The 16618-nt window shown below is 46.5% G+C and overlaps 1 protein-coding gene and 1 non-coding gene across 2 annotated transcripts in view; both read left to right on the forward strand.

The window, feature by feature from the left end:
* LOC108599975 (mediator of RNA polymerase II transcription subunit 13) overlaps positions 1-15224 on the forward strand; it is a 21808-nt gene extending 6584 nt beyond the window's left edge. The window contains 13 exon segments of the mRNA XM_017987246.2: positions 500-815; positions 5253-5346; positions 5403-5486; positions 5710-6146; positions 6206-6773; positions 7354-7890; positions 8851-9067; positions 9131-9415; positions 9417-9730; positions 9789-14406; positions 14477-14594; positions 14657-14772; positions 14838-15224. Coding sequence (XP_017842735.2) covers positions 500-815; positions 5253-5346; positions 5403-5486; positions 5710-6146; positions 6206-6773; positions 7354-7890; positions 8851-9067; positions 9131-9415; positions 9417-9730; positions 9789-14406; positions 14477-14594; positions 14657-14772; positions 14838-15221 — 8088 coding nt within the window. The 3' untranslated portion in view covers positions 15222-15224.
* Positions 5514-5650, forward strand: LOC117134826. Its single transcript, XR_004458873.1, has one exon.
* Positions 15225-16618: the final 1394 nt, after the last annotated feature.

The following is a 16618-nucleotide window of genomic DNA, read 5'->3' on the forward strand; positions in this document are numbered from 1 at the left end:
TTTGTGCTTGCAGCAGCAACTACAACAATAATCCAACGACAACAACTTGTTTCAAAGCTTGCAACGGAAGCCCCCAATGACGAGCTCAAGACACGACCCTAGTTTCGTTTAGGTTTTCTTTTCAAGTTATGTATGTGCTTCTTTCTTCTGTGCCAACGTCTTCTACTGGTTTTTTGGTCTTTTTCTTTTTTGTTTTTTTTTTCTTCTACTGCCTTTGGCATTGGCTGCTTGTGCTTTTGTTTCTTAGCTTTGCTTTTGAGTACGCCGTTCGTTTGTTTTTGTTACAAGTGCAACAGCGCAACACTGTGGAATGTGTATGTTTCTTTGGCGTTTTGCAACACTGGTTGGCCAGTTGTATCTTTTTTGGGGAATGGATTAAAGCTTTTTGTTAGTACTTGTAGATACATTTTTATTTAAACTCAAGTGGAGAGCTTAGATTTCTATTGCTATAATTTATAGACTTGTATATTAATTGAAACCCAATTTAATTTATTTACAGACTGATTTGTGTGGAATAAAATGGCGCAAGTTCGTTAACGGCGAACGGCCAAATGCCTCGAGCGATCCATTGGCCGACCCGATACTGAGCTCCTATTCGCGATGCATGCAGGCGGATATGCTTTGCGTGTGGAGGCGCGTGCAGTCGACCAAACAGGATAACACCGATCCGAATGCCTTAAACTTTGAGATTACTACATCAACCAAAGTACACCCGCCTTTATCGCTGGCCGCCGCCAAGGAGTTGTGGATTTTTTGGTATGGCGAGGAGCCGGATCTCAGTAAACTGGTCGATGCTGAGTTGCTCAAAGTAGCGGGTGAGTAAATATAAAATTCAAGTTGAAGTTGAAGTTACTTCAAAATGTAAAATTTATTGCAAGCTGCGCTTTTAATAAATTTAATAAAAATTTCAAGGCCACAACGTGCCAGCGCCAGCAATAAATTTTTTGTTTTGTACCCATGAGAAAACCAAAACAATACACACACACACATACACACGCAGAGAGATTGAGACGTAAATGAGTAAATGACAATTTCTGTTTGATTTGTATGTGTGCGAATGTAGAACCATCACAAACAGAAACACACACATACATAGAAATGACGTGCGCCGCAGCAGAGTATCTATAGTAGGTGGTGCTGCTCCCCTTGCCTGCACTGCTGCGGCCCCTTGCTCTTCTTTCCCAAACGTCACCTGTCATTTGCAATGTTTTTATGTTCGCGCGCGCTCTCCCGCTCTCTCATGAGTTCTCTCTCACCTAAGCTTTGGCAAGCTCGCACACGCGCGCCGCTCTTATTTACTCTCTTGTGTGCTCTTTATTTGCTGTTGTTGCCATTGACTGGGGGTAGCTCCAATACACGTTGATTTTGATAATGGCCTCGGCATAGACTTGAGCCAACAGTACTGGCACTGCTACTGCCACTGCTTCTGATTTACTTCTTATCAGTAGTTTCTATTTTGCTGTGGTGTATTCGCTATCTCTGACCACAAAACAAAAAAATAGCACTTACAATGGAACGAACTTTTACCTCAAATTCACGTCATTGTTACTCTAGTTCTAATTGTTTTTCGCTTTAGTTGATTAGATTAGTTACGTTTATGGGGAACATACGCCACGCACTTCATATGCAATGCGTCAGATAAAAAGTCTCTTTGCCGTTTACTTCGGCACGCTCTTTTTGCTTTTACAGTTAGCTGTTGATAAGTTGTTTAAGTTGAATGCGCCTCGCGGTGAAATTGTTGTCGACCCCAAACGTTGACGTCGACGTGCGTGTGCGCTTTGTTGTTGCTCACACTCACACACACTTATATACACAGATACATACATATCTATATCGAAATACAAATGTACACACATATGAGTGCATGTTTTGTTTTTTAAATGACAAGGACATTGACTAATTGCATTGACATTACTTTGTCTCGCTGAATGCGAATTCTCATTTCTTTTAATAGCCTTTTTACTTTGCCGCAAGCAACAGCAGCGAGCAATGAAAAAGAAGAAAAAAAACAAATTATGCTTCATTTCGTCTTTGCATGTGTGTGAGAGTAGCTATGCGTGTGAATGAAACCAGAGAGACGAGACGGAGACATTGTTGTTCCTACTGTTGCTGACTAGTGAAAAACGGCAACAGCGCAACAAAAAAAAATTCCAAGTAATATTATTATTATAGTTGCTGTGAATGTTGTTGTTGTTGTTGTTGTACCAAAGACGTCACAACAATGTATACAAAATACAACTTGTTAAAAGCTTGAGTGTAGCTCTCTTTATAAACAACAATATATTCATTTGAATTATAAACATAAATATGCTAAAGATACATGCTACGTACTTGTAAATTGATAATGCTAGCTACTCTCTTCCCCGCCGCGCTACTTGTTTGCATTGCTATGCTGTTATTGTGCTTGCTTGGTTAATACACACACACACACACGCACACACACAATTTTAAACATAAACAGCTGTCACTTTGCTGAGGTGAGCGCTCTTACGCTCTTACACTCTCTCTCATTTGTTTGTGCTCTGCCCAATTGGGGGGCTAATAATTATGAGCTCAACTTTTATACTTCGCATGTATCGGTGTGTGTGTAAGTGATTGTGCGCTTTGCATTGCGACCTGTGTGAGCGGTGCTCTCAATTGTTACTCTCTGACTTTTGAAACGGGTTTTAAAGCTTAATTACAATGCTCTTTACTATGCTTGTTGTTCTTCTTGTTGCTGCAAAAATTTTGCATTCGCTTCGTTTATCCGCTGTTTACCTGTTTTGAGCTTATTAAACAATTTTCAATGCATTACGAGCTCTCTCTCTTTCATACGGCTCTTGCTCTCGCTTACGCAGCCGTTGCTAAGTTACAGATTATTGACCTTGATTAAATACAACAACTACTTACATACATATGTTTATATGAATGTACATAGGTATGAATGCACATGTGCATTAACCAATAATGTGTGTCTCTCCCTTTCCATTTACCGCTTGTTGCACGCGCCAATGTCATTGCAGCGCCGCCTCGCACGCAAACTATAAACAAATGGCCAATAAAAAACAACAAATTACACACTTTGTCGTTGTGAAATTGGCCTATCGCTTGTAAAATAGCATTCAAGACTCACTGTAATTATACTCACACACACACTTATGTACACGCGTACACACATTTATCGTTGTCTCGCCCCGTTTGCACGTCATTTTCATTTGCCTTTTGCTGTAGTAGCGAATTTTTAACCTAAAATAGCGTTTCCAGCACAAAGAGCAAGCAACAACAGACTGTTGTGTGCTTGTGTGTGTATGTGTGAATGAGTGCGAGTGTGGGAGAGCAGCAGATGAGCGCGCCATGGTCGTAGAGAGTGTTGGTGTGTTCATTTTAAAAAACTAGCGGCACTTTTGGCCCAAACAACGACCAGCAATAACAACAACAGCGAATGTTGGCGCATAAGATACATGCATACATACATATGTACCTAAGCGTACACACAGATACAAACGAGGTCTTTTCGCCCACTCTCTTGCTCGCTATTACACACTCTCTCTCTCGTCTGCGTTTGAATCTATCTCTGGCGCTCTGCGTGAGTCGCAGACGGCAGCAACATGTGCACAAACCACACGTGCTACAAAAAAAAACACACACACACAGATACATTTTTATGTATATACAATGTACTATATACAAGCATTTGTATGTGTGTATTTGAAATTTGCATTGAGCTGGTGTTGGTCGTCGGTCGGTCATCAGCGTCATATTCCTGTTATGGGCCGGAAGATTGTGAGAGGAATGGTAATCGCTTAGTAGGGGAGTGAGAGATTCGTCCAAGTTTCTACAATAAGCAAAGCGCAAAGCGTTGTTTTTGTAGCTTCATGCCAATATTTTTGTTGGGTTTTTTTTGAGTCTTGATTCTTTTTGTTTGTGCTGCTGCTCTGTACTAAAAGCTGTGCAACCCTTTTAAATTTGGTGGCTGTTGGTGTTTGTATGTCTGTGAGCTTTTGCAAAGTTTTTAGTTTGACCCCCCAGTTAGGTGGCGTCACTAGTATAAGCGCGCGCGCACACACACACAAACATAATCGTACGTTGCCCTCTGGTAAATAATTTACGCTGATCTCATTGAAAGAAGGTGTATTACAGACAAACATACAAACGTACATATAGGCATAGTAGAAAATCCAACGCAGGCTTGTAACAACAAAAAGACAGCAAAAATGTTCAAAACCCAGCCTACACACACACACACACACTCACACACAAACTCTCTCCCTCTCTCTCTCCCTCTCTCTCCTTAAGTGTCTGTTTCTCTTTTGTTCGCTGCATTTATTTTCTCTGTACGTTACTCGTTATAAAATTCATGTTCTCTTCAGCAACACCGGCGTGCGACTCTCTTTGTTTTTGGCATTGATTGTATGCGTTAGTGTGTGTGCCAGCCGCTCTCTTTGCTTATGTTTGTTTGTTATTTATAATGTTGTTTACCTTTACGTAATTATCTTTGCAACATTTCTTCATGTTTGTTATTTTTTGCTCAACACGCTTATATCGCTCGTTCTCGCTCGCACACTCGCACTCTCTCGCAGTCGAAGTCTTGTAATTTTCCTATTGAATTAGGTTTTCTTTTTGTTGTATTGTTTTTGTTTGCTTGCGCCTGTTTAATATGCAGAGGGTGGACCGGCGCTGCTGCTGCGCTGCTTGTGTAGGCGTCGCTTAGGCATATCTATACATACAAATGCACGTGTGTGTGTGTGTGCGTGTTTGTTTGTATGATGCTTGGAATTTTCCAAAAAAAATAAAAACACTGCGCGCTAGTGTTGTTCCACTGTAAATAGACGGCTTGCCTTTTTGTTTTAAGTGGTTTCTTTCTGCTCTCTGTGTTTGTTTGCGCTTCCGCTTTTGATTTTCTTGTTGTGTGTGTGTGTCTGTCTGTCTGTTGGTCTGTCACTAGGCCTCTTATTTTATACCAGCTGCATTTACATACTTTGTATGTGTGTGTATGGCTTTGTATAGTTGGCTGCCTGAATTCCATAGCTGCGCTCTTGCCCAGCACTGTTTTTAATCCAGCTCTCCCCAATCAACACTTTCCAAAACATGCCATCTCACTCTAACGATTTGATATTCATTGGGATGCGCGCGCGCTTAAGTCGCAAAACAATGACAAAAATAAATTGCTCGGCTCACTTAAAATCCATTTACAAATTTCATTTTGTTTTTTTTTCTTCTCGTAATTGTTGCAATTTGATTAATTTTTCTTGTCTTGCTCTCTTTGCTTGCAGCCAACCAAGCGCTTTGGAATGGCACCTGGAAAGGTGAACTCACCTATGAGTGCCGCTCGCTGCTTTTCAAAGCGCTGCACAATCTTATGGAGCGGTACGTGTTGTTTTGGCATATGTGAAAGTCAAACTAATATTTGTTTTTGCTCACAGATTTGTGCTCACCAAGGACATTGTGCGCTTTGGCAAGTGGTTCGTACAACCTTGCACTTCCAGCGATCGTCTCTTTGGACGCAGGTGAGTTGCTTACAAAGTCGAGGCGGAGTTGGCTGCATATCCGATATAGCGCTTCAAATAAAGATTTATTTTGGCGTTTATAACTGCAGCCTACAACAAAGTGCAGGAACTCTGTGTGATTGCATTCAAGTCTGTGCATTGACATCGTTATTTCTGCTACATTACTCACTTCTGTAATTGTTTGTATAACGTTAACTAATGCCTGTTCCTTCTCTTTATTTAGCTCGCAACACTTATCCTTCTCATTCACGTTCTTCGTTCACGGCGATACGGTTTGCGCCTCCATAGACTTGCGCGAACATCCCGCCGTGCGTCCGCTCACCAAGGAGTATCTGACTGAGGCGGCTGCTGCCTTTGCCGCAGCCAGCGGTAGTCAAGCCGCCGCCGCCGCACGCAGCCAGGATCAAAATAATGGCACAGCCACGCTGCCAGCGAGTTCGCCACTGGTTGAGCCCGGCAGCGAAAAGGCAGCAACGTCAACGCCGGCGCAGGCGCGTAAAGTGATGCTAGCGCCATTTGGCATTGCGGCCGTGCTGACCGGCAATAGCTACAAGGCGAACGATCCCATTGCCGAGAAGATATTACACGACTGGGAATCGTTTTTTCCGCTGTGCAATAAGGACAACACGGATGTGCCACCAGTGGTCGAGGTGGTATCGGGTGAGTCATGCGCTTTCGCTATCAACAAGTTCTAGCTAACATTCTGTATTGTTTGGCAGGTGGTCATAAGATGTATCATCCCACAAACTATGTACTAGTCACGGATCTGGACGACATGGAGCAGCTGGAATTTACGGAACTGCATAAAGCGAATGGCGCTGCCAGCGGCGGTCCCGTTGCAACAGCAGCTGAAACAGCTGTGCTTGCCTCGTTATCTGTGCCCAGCGCTACAGCTGCGGCCAAAGAGGCAGCGGCGGCAACAGCGCGCAAGGCCACAACGCAAGCGGTCAGCGCCTTGGAGCGTTTAACGTTTCAGCCCTACTACGATCAGCGTCCCACATCGGGCTTCACCTTCAATACCAACAATACTCATATACCTGCCTCAGCGGCTATTGAGATGCCAGAGCGTGCCTGGCAGGATTGTATTATGAATACGCTGCATGTGGATGCAGCTGCAGCAGGAGCAGCGTCCGCAACAACGACGAATATTAAAGCTGAAGAAGATCAGAGCAAGCAAACGGATTCCAAGCAGCTGGTGCAGCAGCAAATCCAACAGCAGCAGCAACAAAGAAAAAAGCTGTGGAACTTTGTGGATCCTATGCAGAAGGCGCCCTGCATATGCACCAAGTAAGTTGGTCTCGCTCTCTTTTTACATTCTTTCACTTGTTGCCTTTTGCGCTGCCTTACTGTCTTTCAATCGTTTGGTACTGCCCTTGCTCTTTCTCTCTCTCTCTCTCTCTGCACTGCACAATTCTTAACTCGAGTGAATTTAGCTGAATTTTTTTTTTGCGCTCTCTCTATGCGGAGAGCGCCGTTTTATTTGTTGTTGTTGATCTCTCGTATATGAATATAAATGTAAAGCAGTATTAGCGCTTTAAGAGCATGCCTAGCAGCAATTTTAAACTCTAGTATAAGCAATTTTAATTTACAAATTTTAAAACTGCAACTGATTTGTTTATTTTTTTTTATTTAAACGTAAATTTGTGTGTGCGTGTGTGTGTTGCATGTATTGTCTTTAGTTATAGTAAAACAAATTATTAGTAAGACGCTTACAGCCGCTTAGAAAAATGAACAGCAAACGTTTTTGCAAAACTCACCACACACAGTGAAAAGCTCTCTCGTGTTCGCGCTCTCGCTCCACTCTCGCAAATTTCAAGTTGTATGTTGAGTTTACAAAATTTAACACGAAAACCACAAAATTTTGCAGTGCTCAATGCAGCGGCAGCAGCAGCAGCAGCAGCAGCAGCAAACGTCAGCAGAGCAATAACAGTCCTAGCCTGGCTGTTGGCTCGCCTGCATTGCGTGCAGCGATCAGTGCTGTTAGCAGCGGCGTCGGCAGCAGCAGCAGCAACAGCAAATCAACAACGTTCCAGCATTATCAACAACAACAGCAACATCATTTTTATCAAAGGCCAGGCACACCTGCACTACCAACAGCAGCAGCAGCAACAACAGCAATCGCAGCAGCAGCAACATCAAGTGTGGGTGCTTATGCTGCCTACTCTTCCGTCTCCGTCTCCGCGGCAGCCTCTGCCTACTGCGCCGCCAATTCCAACACTACTACTACTTCCCACTACTATTCCTCAAGCGCTGCTGCTGGTGGCGGCAGCCTAAAGCGACAAATTGTGCCGTTTCACAAGCGTTTTCTGCTCAATAACAATCAGTCAGCGTTAAGACCTTACAACAACAACACCACAACTACTTCCTCTACAACAACAACAGACACCAAAATACCAAAACAAAGGTTTGTGTCGCTGTTTTCCAGCAGCCATGCGTATGCATCTGTGTGGGTGTGTGTGCTGCGTATGCGTGTGTGTGTGTGCTTTTTTTGAAGAGGACACACTAAAGGTTGAGCGTTTGTTTTTATTTATTTTCTTTTAATGCGCTCTCTTCACTGCGTGCAAATGTAGATAACAAATGCAAATACACCAATACACAGCGTGCTCACACTGCAAATGCACACGTCTTAAGTTGTTAACAGTATTTATTTTTTTAAGCAATTGAGCTGTTTAACATTATTATGTTATGGATTTTAACTTATTTCTTTGGGTTTTTATTTTTTGTTGGTTGGTTTTGTTGTTATCCTACACACAAATTATGCAATAATTACATACAAACATATATATAAACAAATGTTGGAATGTAAATACTATGCATTTAATATATAGTTTATTGACATATTTGCTAACCTCGTGGTAAATGGTGTAGAGCTCAAAGGATAAACATACACACTCACATACATACCATAAACATTACACATACAATCACATACAAAATGTTTATAGGAAAAGCAACTTAAGATATATTTTGTAATTTCATACAGGCGCGCGTATTTCACAAACTTTAACTTTGCAATCTCAAAACTACACACAATACATTATTAAAACATTTGTTAAATACATCACAAATTTTGCTAGCAAAAATATTTTAATTATAATTATTATTTTAATTTTTTTTTTTGATATATGATTTTTGTTGTGGTTTTTGAGTTGAAACTGCTCGCTATCTTCTGAATTTTACACTTATCGTAGGCTAGGTGTTCGTAATTACTTTTATAGCATTATTAGATTTTAACAAATTGATATGATTTAGTTAGCATTAGTGCTTGGAGCTTGTATATAACCTCTCTCAAAGAGAAAGCATGTTAAGCTTTAAGTTTGCAGCAATTGTTATTAATAATACATGATTTTAATTCTTTGCGCAGACATACAACGCCGGCTGGCACGACGACGGCGACGACGACAGCGGCGGGCAGCACGCCCAGCCAGGGTGGAGCAGCGGCAACGCCAACGCTTGCTGCCGCCGCCAGCTCGTCGGTGGGCTCACCTGCAACACCAGCGCCTTCACCACATGCCAACACACACGCCAATCCCAACTCGGCAAACTCACAGCAGCCCACATCGGTGCCGCCCGCGGAGCAAGTAAGTGCCACAGCCCCAGCAATAGATTAAACTAAAGCTAATCTTTTGCTTTCTTTCTCTCAGCTGCTCAATATGAGTCCTCATGCGCCCACTTCCGTTTCGAATCTGCAGCAACCAGCGACGCCCATTGATCATCTGCTGGACAAGAATACGCCTGCGCCTACGCCAACGGATCAGCATGATAGCAAAAGCATTACCGCCTCACCCTATGTACATCAGACACCCAGCGTGGAACCGCCGCCGCAGCCAAATGAAACGCAAGCGCCCGGCAGCGTGCCACAGCAGCAACCAGCCACGCCCACGCCAGCAACAGCCAATGCCAGCAGCGGCAGCACACAGCAGCAGCACAACAGCAACAACGCCTGCTGCTGCACCAACGCAGCAATGTGGCACCATCAGTGTTAAGAAGCTAGAGATGCAGCAACAGCAGCCACAGACACAGTCGACGATCATTAAGCAGGAACCAGGCACAGCACGCGCACCGCTGCAGCAACAACAAGCACAACAACAACAACAACCCCAGCAGCCCAGTGCCATGGAGGCAGTCAACAATCTGTTGAATCTCTACAAGCCACCGCAGCTGACGTTAAAGGATGCGGATAGCTTTTATGACGACGAGTGGCTCAAGGAGGTCATCTATGATTTTAGCTTTCAAGAGAATTGGTAAGACATCACTGATAATAATGAGAGCTTGACTAAGTAGCGTTCTTTCTTTCTCCAGGGATTATTTGCCTGTAAAGCGACCAAAGTTGAACGAGAGCAGCAAGCAGCGTCGACCACGTTATGCCAAGAACCTCTACGAAGGACATACGCACTTTAAGCCGTTGATGCCTTCACCTGGCTCTGTCTACGGCTCGCTGCTGGCCATAGATGGCAACAGCAATGCCCTGCAGACGACGCAGAACGCTGGCGCCGGCAGTGGACTGGTGGGCATAGCCAGTGTTGGCTTCGGCAGCGGCGCAGCTGCTGTCAGCAACGATGAGACGGATCAAGCAGAGCGCAACTCTGGTAGCGGCGGCTTCTTCTCAGGCCTGGACATCAAAACCGAACCGGGCTTGCATTCGCCCTGCAAGGAGTCCAAATCCCAGAGCGCAGGCAGCGGTGGCGGCAATCTGTTTACCGCTGAAGGCCTGAATCCCTCGCTTAACGATTTGGAGCAGCTGTTTGAGACAAGCTCGAATGATGAGTGCAGCAGCGTGCAGATCCATACGCCACCCGACTCCAATAATCCCTCGAATGGCGGCTGCAGTGCAGTAAGCAATACCATTGACGAGCTGAAGCGCAGCACGGCGGTGGCCAGCGCTGTGGTTGCTGCTGTGGTAGCCAGCTCCGGTGCGGGCAGCATACAGGCTGAAGACCTGACCAAAATGTTTCCGACGCCGCCGAGCCACGAGCAACAGCATCCCAACTCGAGTCCCTGTCAGACAGATGTGGTTATGACGGATCTCAGCGTGGAGACCAGCAGCACTTTGACAGTGGCCAGCAACGCGTCCAGCGTTATGCTGAAGTTAACCAAGCAGGAGTACAGCGTAGAGCTGGGCAGTCCCGTCGAAGAGCCCATTGAGGATTGGAGTTTTGTCTACAAACCGCCGCAGCAGGAGAAATTTGTGGGCTCGTCGCGCTATGCGCCGTTGACCAATCTGCCCAGTCAAACGCTGCCGCCACTCAATATGCCCGCCAATTGTTACTACAAGCCCACCTGGAGTCTGGCGCACAAAACGCGTGCAGCCACATTGGCCAAGGCGGCGGCAGCGCAGCAGCAACAGCAGCAGCATCAAAAGCATCAGCAGCTGCAGCAGCACATACAACAGCATCAGCAACAGCAGGCGGCAGCAGCAGCAGCACAACAGGCAGCAGCGGCGGCAGCAGCTGCGCATCCGCACCAGAAACATCAGCATTTGCATGAGCTGCTCTTGGCGGGGCCGAGAACGCCCATGAATGCAGCAGCAATGCCCTCGCCCTCGACAGTGCCACAGCCTTTGAGCAGCGGCGGCAGCCAGCTGCTGCTCAATCAACTCAACTGTCCGCAGGCGCCGCCAGGCAGCTCCATGCAGCAGCTGATGCAACGCGCCGGCATGTCACCTGGCATGACACCCTCGCCAGCTGGCCCCGGCGTGGGCGTGCCCTTTCCACGCAGCAGTCCCATGCATCATGCGGGCATAAGACAAACGCCAACGCATCCACCGCCACCGTATCCATACGATCTGGCCGTGGCCAGTCCAGCCAATTCCACGTCCTCCTCGTACCTCAACAAGCAGTTCCACTCCCAGGAGCCGCAGCCGCAGGGCCAGGGCATGCAGCAAATGTACATGCCCATGGGCGGTGGTGGACCAGCTGGTGGTGGACCGGGCATGCATCCGCAGGACAACAAGCTGGCCATGATGCATTACACGAACAGCGGCAGCAGCGCCACCAGCTTGGGCCTGCTGCAGGAGCTGCCCGAAGTCAACTCCGTGCTGGTGAACATCTTGCTCTATGATACGGCGCTGAATGTCTTTCGGGATCACAACTTTGACAGCAGCAGCGTCTGCGTTTGCAATGCGGATACGCAAAAGATTGGCAATATACGTGGCGCCGACTCCGGCGTCTATGTGCCGCTGCCTGGCAGCAGCTTTAATCCATTTCCATCACATCGCAGCGGTGGCGCGCACGCCATGCGCATGATTAGTGCCTTTGGTGGCGGCGGCGGCGGCGGCGTCATGGATCCCGGAGCTGGCTCTGGGATGCTTGGTCATGGTCCCAATAGCGGCTCCAGCAGCAGCAGCTGCACGCCGCCCAGCAGCAATCCACACATCACTGGCTATGTGGACGACGATCCCGTGGAGTGCACTTGCGGCTTCAGTGCAGTCGTCAATCGACGACTCTCACATCGCGCTGGGCTATTCTACGAGGATGAGCTGGAGATAACAGGCATTGTGGACGATCCCGGACGCCATAAGCAGAGCACGCTGCTGAGCTTAATACAAAGCTTGAGTCGCAAAAACGTGCACAAGCTGCAGGCACAGGGACAGGAGCTGGAGCGCGTGACCACAGCGGCGGCTCAGCAGCTGGAGCAGCTGGCGCATGCCATCTTTGATTTGCTGCTGGACCAGTGCTCCATTATACGCACCTCCAGCAGCTCCGTGCATCGCGCGCTGCAGTCGCATCGACGTCGCATGAGCCGGCAGCGCAGACTCTTTGGGAATAGTGGACTGCCCACAGCTTCGATGGCGTCCATTGCCAATGTGCTGGAGTTTACGGATGCGCACGATGTCATCAGCCTGGCGCTGGAGCAGGCGCGTCTGGCCTTTGAGACGCAGCGCATGGATATGAATATGCTGGAGTTTGGCCACGGCGGCCATGGACAGTCGCATCATCATCATCAACATACGCATCAGCAACAGCTTAGCGCCTTTCATCCGGCGCCCGCCCTGCGGCAGAAACTCATGGCACTGGGCAGTGGAACGCTAACAGTGCACAAGTGGCCTTATCTGCCCGTGGGATTCACGCGCAGCAACAAGGAGATAGTGCGCACCATGAACGCCATACAGCCGATGCTGCAGAGCGCCTTTCATTGCAAGTCCCGTGGTGGCGCCGCCGGCTCCAAGGATGCCAGCTCCTATAATACCGTTAGCGGTCCTTTGACCTGGCGTCAATTCCATCGTCTGGCCGGACGCGCCTCCGGCCAGTGTGAGCCACAGCCCATACCCTCAGTGGTGGTGGGCTATGACAAGGATTGGATCTCTGTGGCGCCGCATTCCATACACTACTGGGACAAGTTCTTGCTCGAGCCCTACTCCTATGCCCGGGACGTTGTCTACATGGTCGTCTGTCCGGATAATGAGCATGTGGTTGCCAGCACGCGCAGCTACTTCCGCGAGCTGAGCAGCACCTACGAGATGTGCAAGCTGGGCAGGCATACGCCCATCAAGGGCTGGGACGGTGTGCTGCAAGTGGGCGCCTCCACGCCCACGGAGCGAGACCTAAGCACGCCGCTGGATGATTGGCTGCGCACGCTGGAGCATGCGCCACTGGCGGAGCAAATACGACGCTATGCTGTGGCGTTTCTCAATCAGCTGGCGCCCTATTTAAGTCGCGTGCCCAATGACAAGACGCTGCTCAATCCGCCGGATGCGAACAGCAGTCATGCGCATAAGACGCCAACAGCTGCCAGTGCCGCTGGTGAGCACAGCATGGACACTGCCACCAGCATCAAGCTGGAGCCCGGCACGGATCAGGAGCAGGACAACAGCAAACAGCAGGATCCGAAGTCCGGCTCGGCAGCAGCGGATGTCAAGCCCACGCTCGTGCTGGGTGATCCTCTGGGCGTGGGCGAAGCTCTCGAAGACATTAATCCTGCCGCCATTGTGCTTTATGTAGTTAATCCCTTTACGTTCGCCTCCGATAGCTACGATCTGGAGCGGCTGGCCCTAATAGCGCTGCTGCGCTGCTATGCCGAGCTGCTCAAGGCTGTGCCGGATTCGGTGCGTGCGCAAATGAATATACAGATTATTTCACTGGAGTCCATCATGGAATTGGGGCCTTGCGGCAATCGTCGTCGCTTCTCGGATGAAATCAAGTGCCTGGCACTGAACATTTTCTCTCAGTGCCGTCGTCATCTGGTGCATGCACAGCCCGTCAAGAGTCTGACGGGCTTTGGCACTGCCGCCAACATGGAAACCTTTCTCAAGACCAAGGATGAGCCCAATCGACGCGCCTACAAAATGTACACGCCGCCCTTTGTGCTGGCGCCCATGCATGAGCGCAACGACAAGACGGACTTCTCACGCGCCGCCGGCAGCATGCATGGCCAGAATGAGACTCGCTACTCGGTTATGTATTGCAACTATTGCCTGAGCGAGGATCAGGCCTGGCTGCTGGCCACCGCCACCGATGAGCGTGGCGAGCTGCTCGAGAAGGTCTGCATCAACATCGATGTGCCCAATCGCTCGCGACGACGCAAGGCGCCCGCGCGCTATGTGGCGCTCAAGAAGCTCATGGACTTTGTCATGGGCCTGATATCGCAGACCTCGCAAATGTGGCGTCTGGTCATCGGACGCATTGGGCGCATCGGCCACAGCGAGCTCAAGTCGTGGAGCTATCTGTTGAGCAAAACGCAACTGCAGAAGGCTTCCAAACAGTTCAAGGACATGTGCAAACAGTGCACGCTCATGTATCCACCCACCATATTGAGTGCCTGCTTGGTAACACTGGAACCAGATGCCAAGCTACGTGTTATGCCCGATCAGTTTACGCCGGATGAGCGCTTCTCCCAAATCTCCATGCAGAATCCGCTTTCCACGCCCCAGGATGTCACCTGTACACACATTCTGGTCTTTCCCACCAGCGCTGTCTGTGCGGTGAGTTGTCATCATTATTATAAACAATTGATGTTTATTTACTTAATCTTTAATTTTATATATATTTTAGTCCTTTACGCGCCAATTCCAAAACGAGCCGCAGGTGGACGATGACTTTCTCACCTTTGGCGAGGAGGAGGGCAACGAGGACTTTAGCGACGCTGACATTGGAGATCTCTTTTGGGATTGTAAGCATTACTTTTGCTTTACTGTAAACATTTGTTTGAATCTTTTGCCTTTTGTTGAACAGCTCACATGGATCGTGTCTCGAATCATGGCAGTCCTGGACGCATGGAAGACAATCGCAGCTGGCAAAGCGCTGGTGGCAACAATTTCAAATGCACGCCGCCTCAGGAAGTGGAGGAGGTAAGCTTATCATCAATTTATTATTATTGAGTGCATAAATTTAATGCTTCAATTGCTTTTGTCAGGTTGGCTCACTGAATCAGCAGCCCATTTCCGTTGGCTATATGGTTTCGACAGCGCCAACGGGTCGCATGCCCGCCTGGTTTTGGTCGGCCTGTCCACATCTGGAGGATGTTTGTCCTGTCTTTCTGAAAACGGCGCTGCATTTGCATGTGCCCAATATACAAATCGCCGACGATATACTCAACTCGACCAATGCCCATCAGTCGGCAAATGATCATCCCTTGGACTCGACGCTTACTGCCGATGTCTTGCGCTTTGTGCTCGAGGGCTACAATGCGCTCTCCTGGCTGGCGTTAGACTCGAATACGCACGATCGTCTCTCCTGTCTGCCCATCAATGTGCAGACTCTCATGGATCTATACTATTTGACGGCAGCCATTGCTTAACATCATGATGATCATCACAACAACAACAGCAGCAGCAACAACCACAAACTATAAACTACAGAACTCTGACACAGTAATCGCATGCTTCCGTTTACTGTACTTCCACTAAAGATTCCACAAGTGCTAGAAACAAAAAGTAAATCAAATAACAAATACAAAAACACCAATATACCCAAAACTAAAGTTAACAGACGAGCAACTAGTAATGCCACAACCAACACCAACAAAACACCAATAGCAGTCTTAATAATTGTAAACATAATATTAGTAATAACTAAACAGCAACAACGCACAGTTAGCGTATAAATGAGCCTTGTATTACACAGAAGCCTTACAGCCTTACAGATGTGCGAAAGAAGAAGAAGAAGAAGAATAAGAATAGGAGGAAGATATAGAAAGCAATAGAAAGAGATAAAGCAGAAGTTAACAGAAAAGTTGAAATGAATATGAACGATAACGATTGTTTATATAGCTAATGATCGTTGATACATCGTAAAAAGTTTATTGTATGTATATAACATGTTTACTGTTAAGTCTTGGAAGAGAAAGAGAGCATGAGAACAGCATTACTATTTATTAATTGAGAAATTGTGTATAGTGCAAGAATTGTTTTTTTAGGCTGGCGTTCGTTTTTAGTAATTAATATTTATACATATACAAGCATGGAAAACCCAACAGCAACAACAACAACAACAACAAAAACAACAACAAAACAATAAGTTAAGTAAAAAGAAACACACACCTAGGGGCATATTTATATATATTATATACATAGATCATATACAATTACAAAAATGAAACAAAACAAATATCTAAATAGTAGTAAGTAAAAAAGTTTGTACATATTTACAACCAATTTGCCGTAAGCATTAAGAACAACAACAAAAAGTATAATTATTCAATAAAACAATTATTAGCTTACAACCAATTGCAACAAGTTTAACAAAACTAAATTAAATTAAAAACTAAATATAAATTAATAAATTGTGTAAAGTTTTTGTTCAAAGCGAGAAATTAGTTTAAATTATTATTAAAGAAGTGCTAATGTTAAAACACACACACACACACACACACACACGCAGAGACAGAAACAGCAGAGAACTCACACATACATATACAAAATGGCAACGGTATACTGTACACATGCATATATAAAAAGTTATATATACAAACAATTATTATTACGCATACACATACGCATAGAGTATATTAAATCATTTATATCTGGTCGCAAAGCGCAGATGTTTTTTTTCGGAGAGATTTACGGGGAAGTCGGAGTTACAGATGAATTTTTCGGAATTAAGTCGAAAGTAAATACCGAGTTTTGAGCGTTAGGGACTGTTTATATAAATTGTGTTTTTTATTAACGTATTTCATGAATGAGGCAATTTTTGTAC

The sequence above is a fragment of the Drosophila busckii genome, chromosome 3L (assembly GCF_011750605.1).
Source record: "Drosophila busckii strain San Diego stock center, stock number 13000-0081.31 chromosome 3L, ASM1175060v1, whole genome shotgun sequence".
Taxonomy (NCBI): Eukaryota; Metazoa; Arthropoda; class Insecta; order Diptera; family Drosophilidae; genus Drosophila; species Drosophila busckii.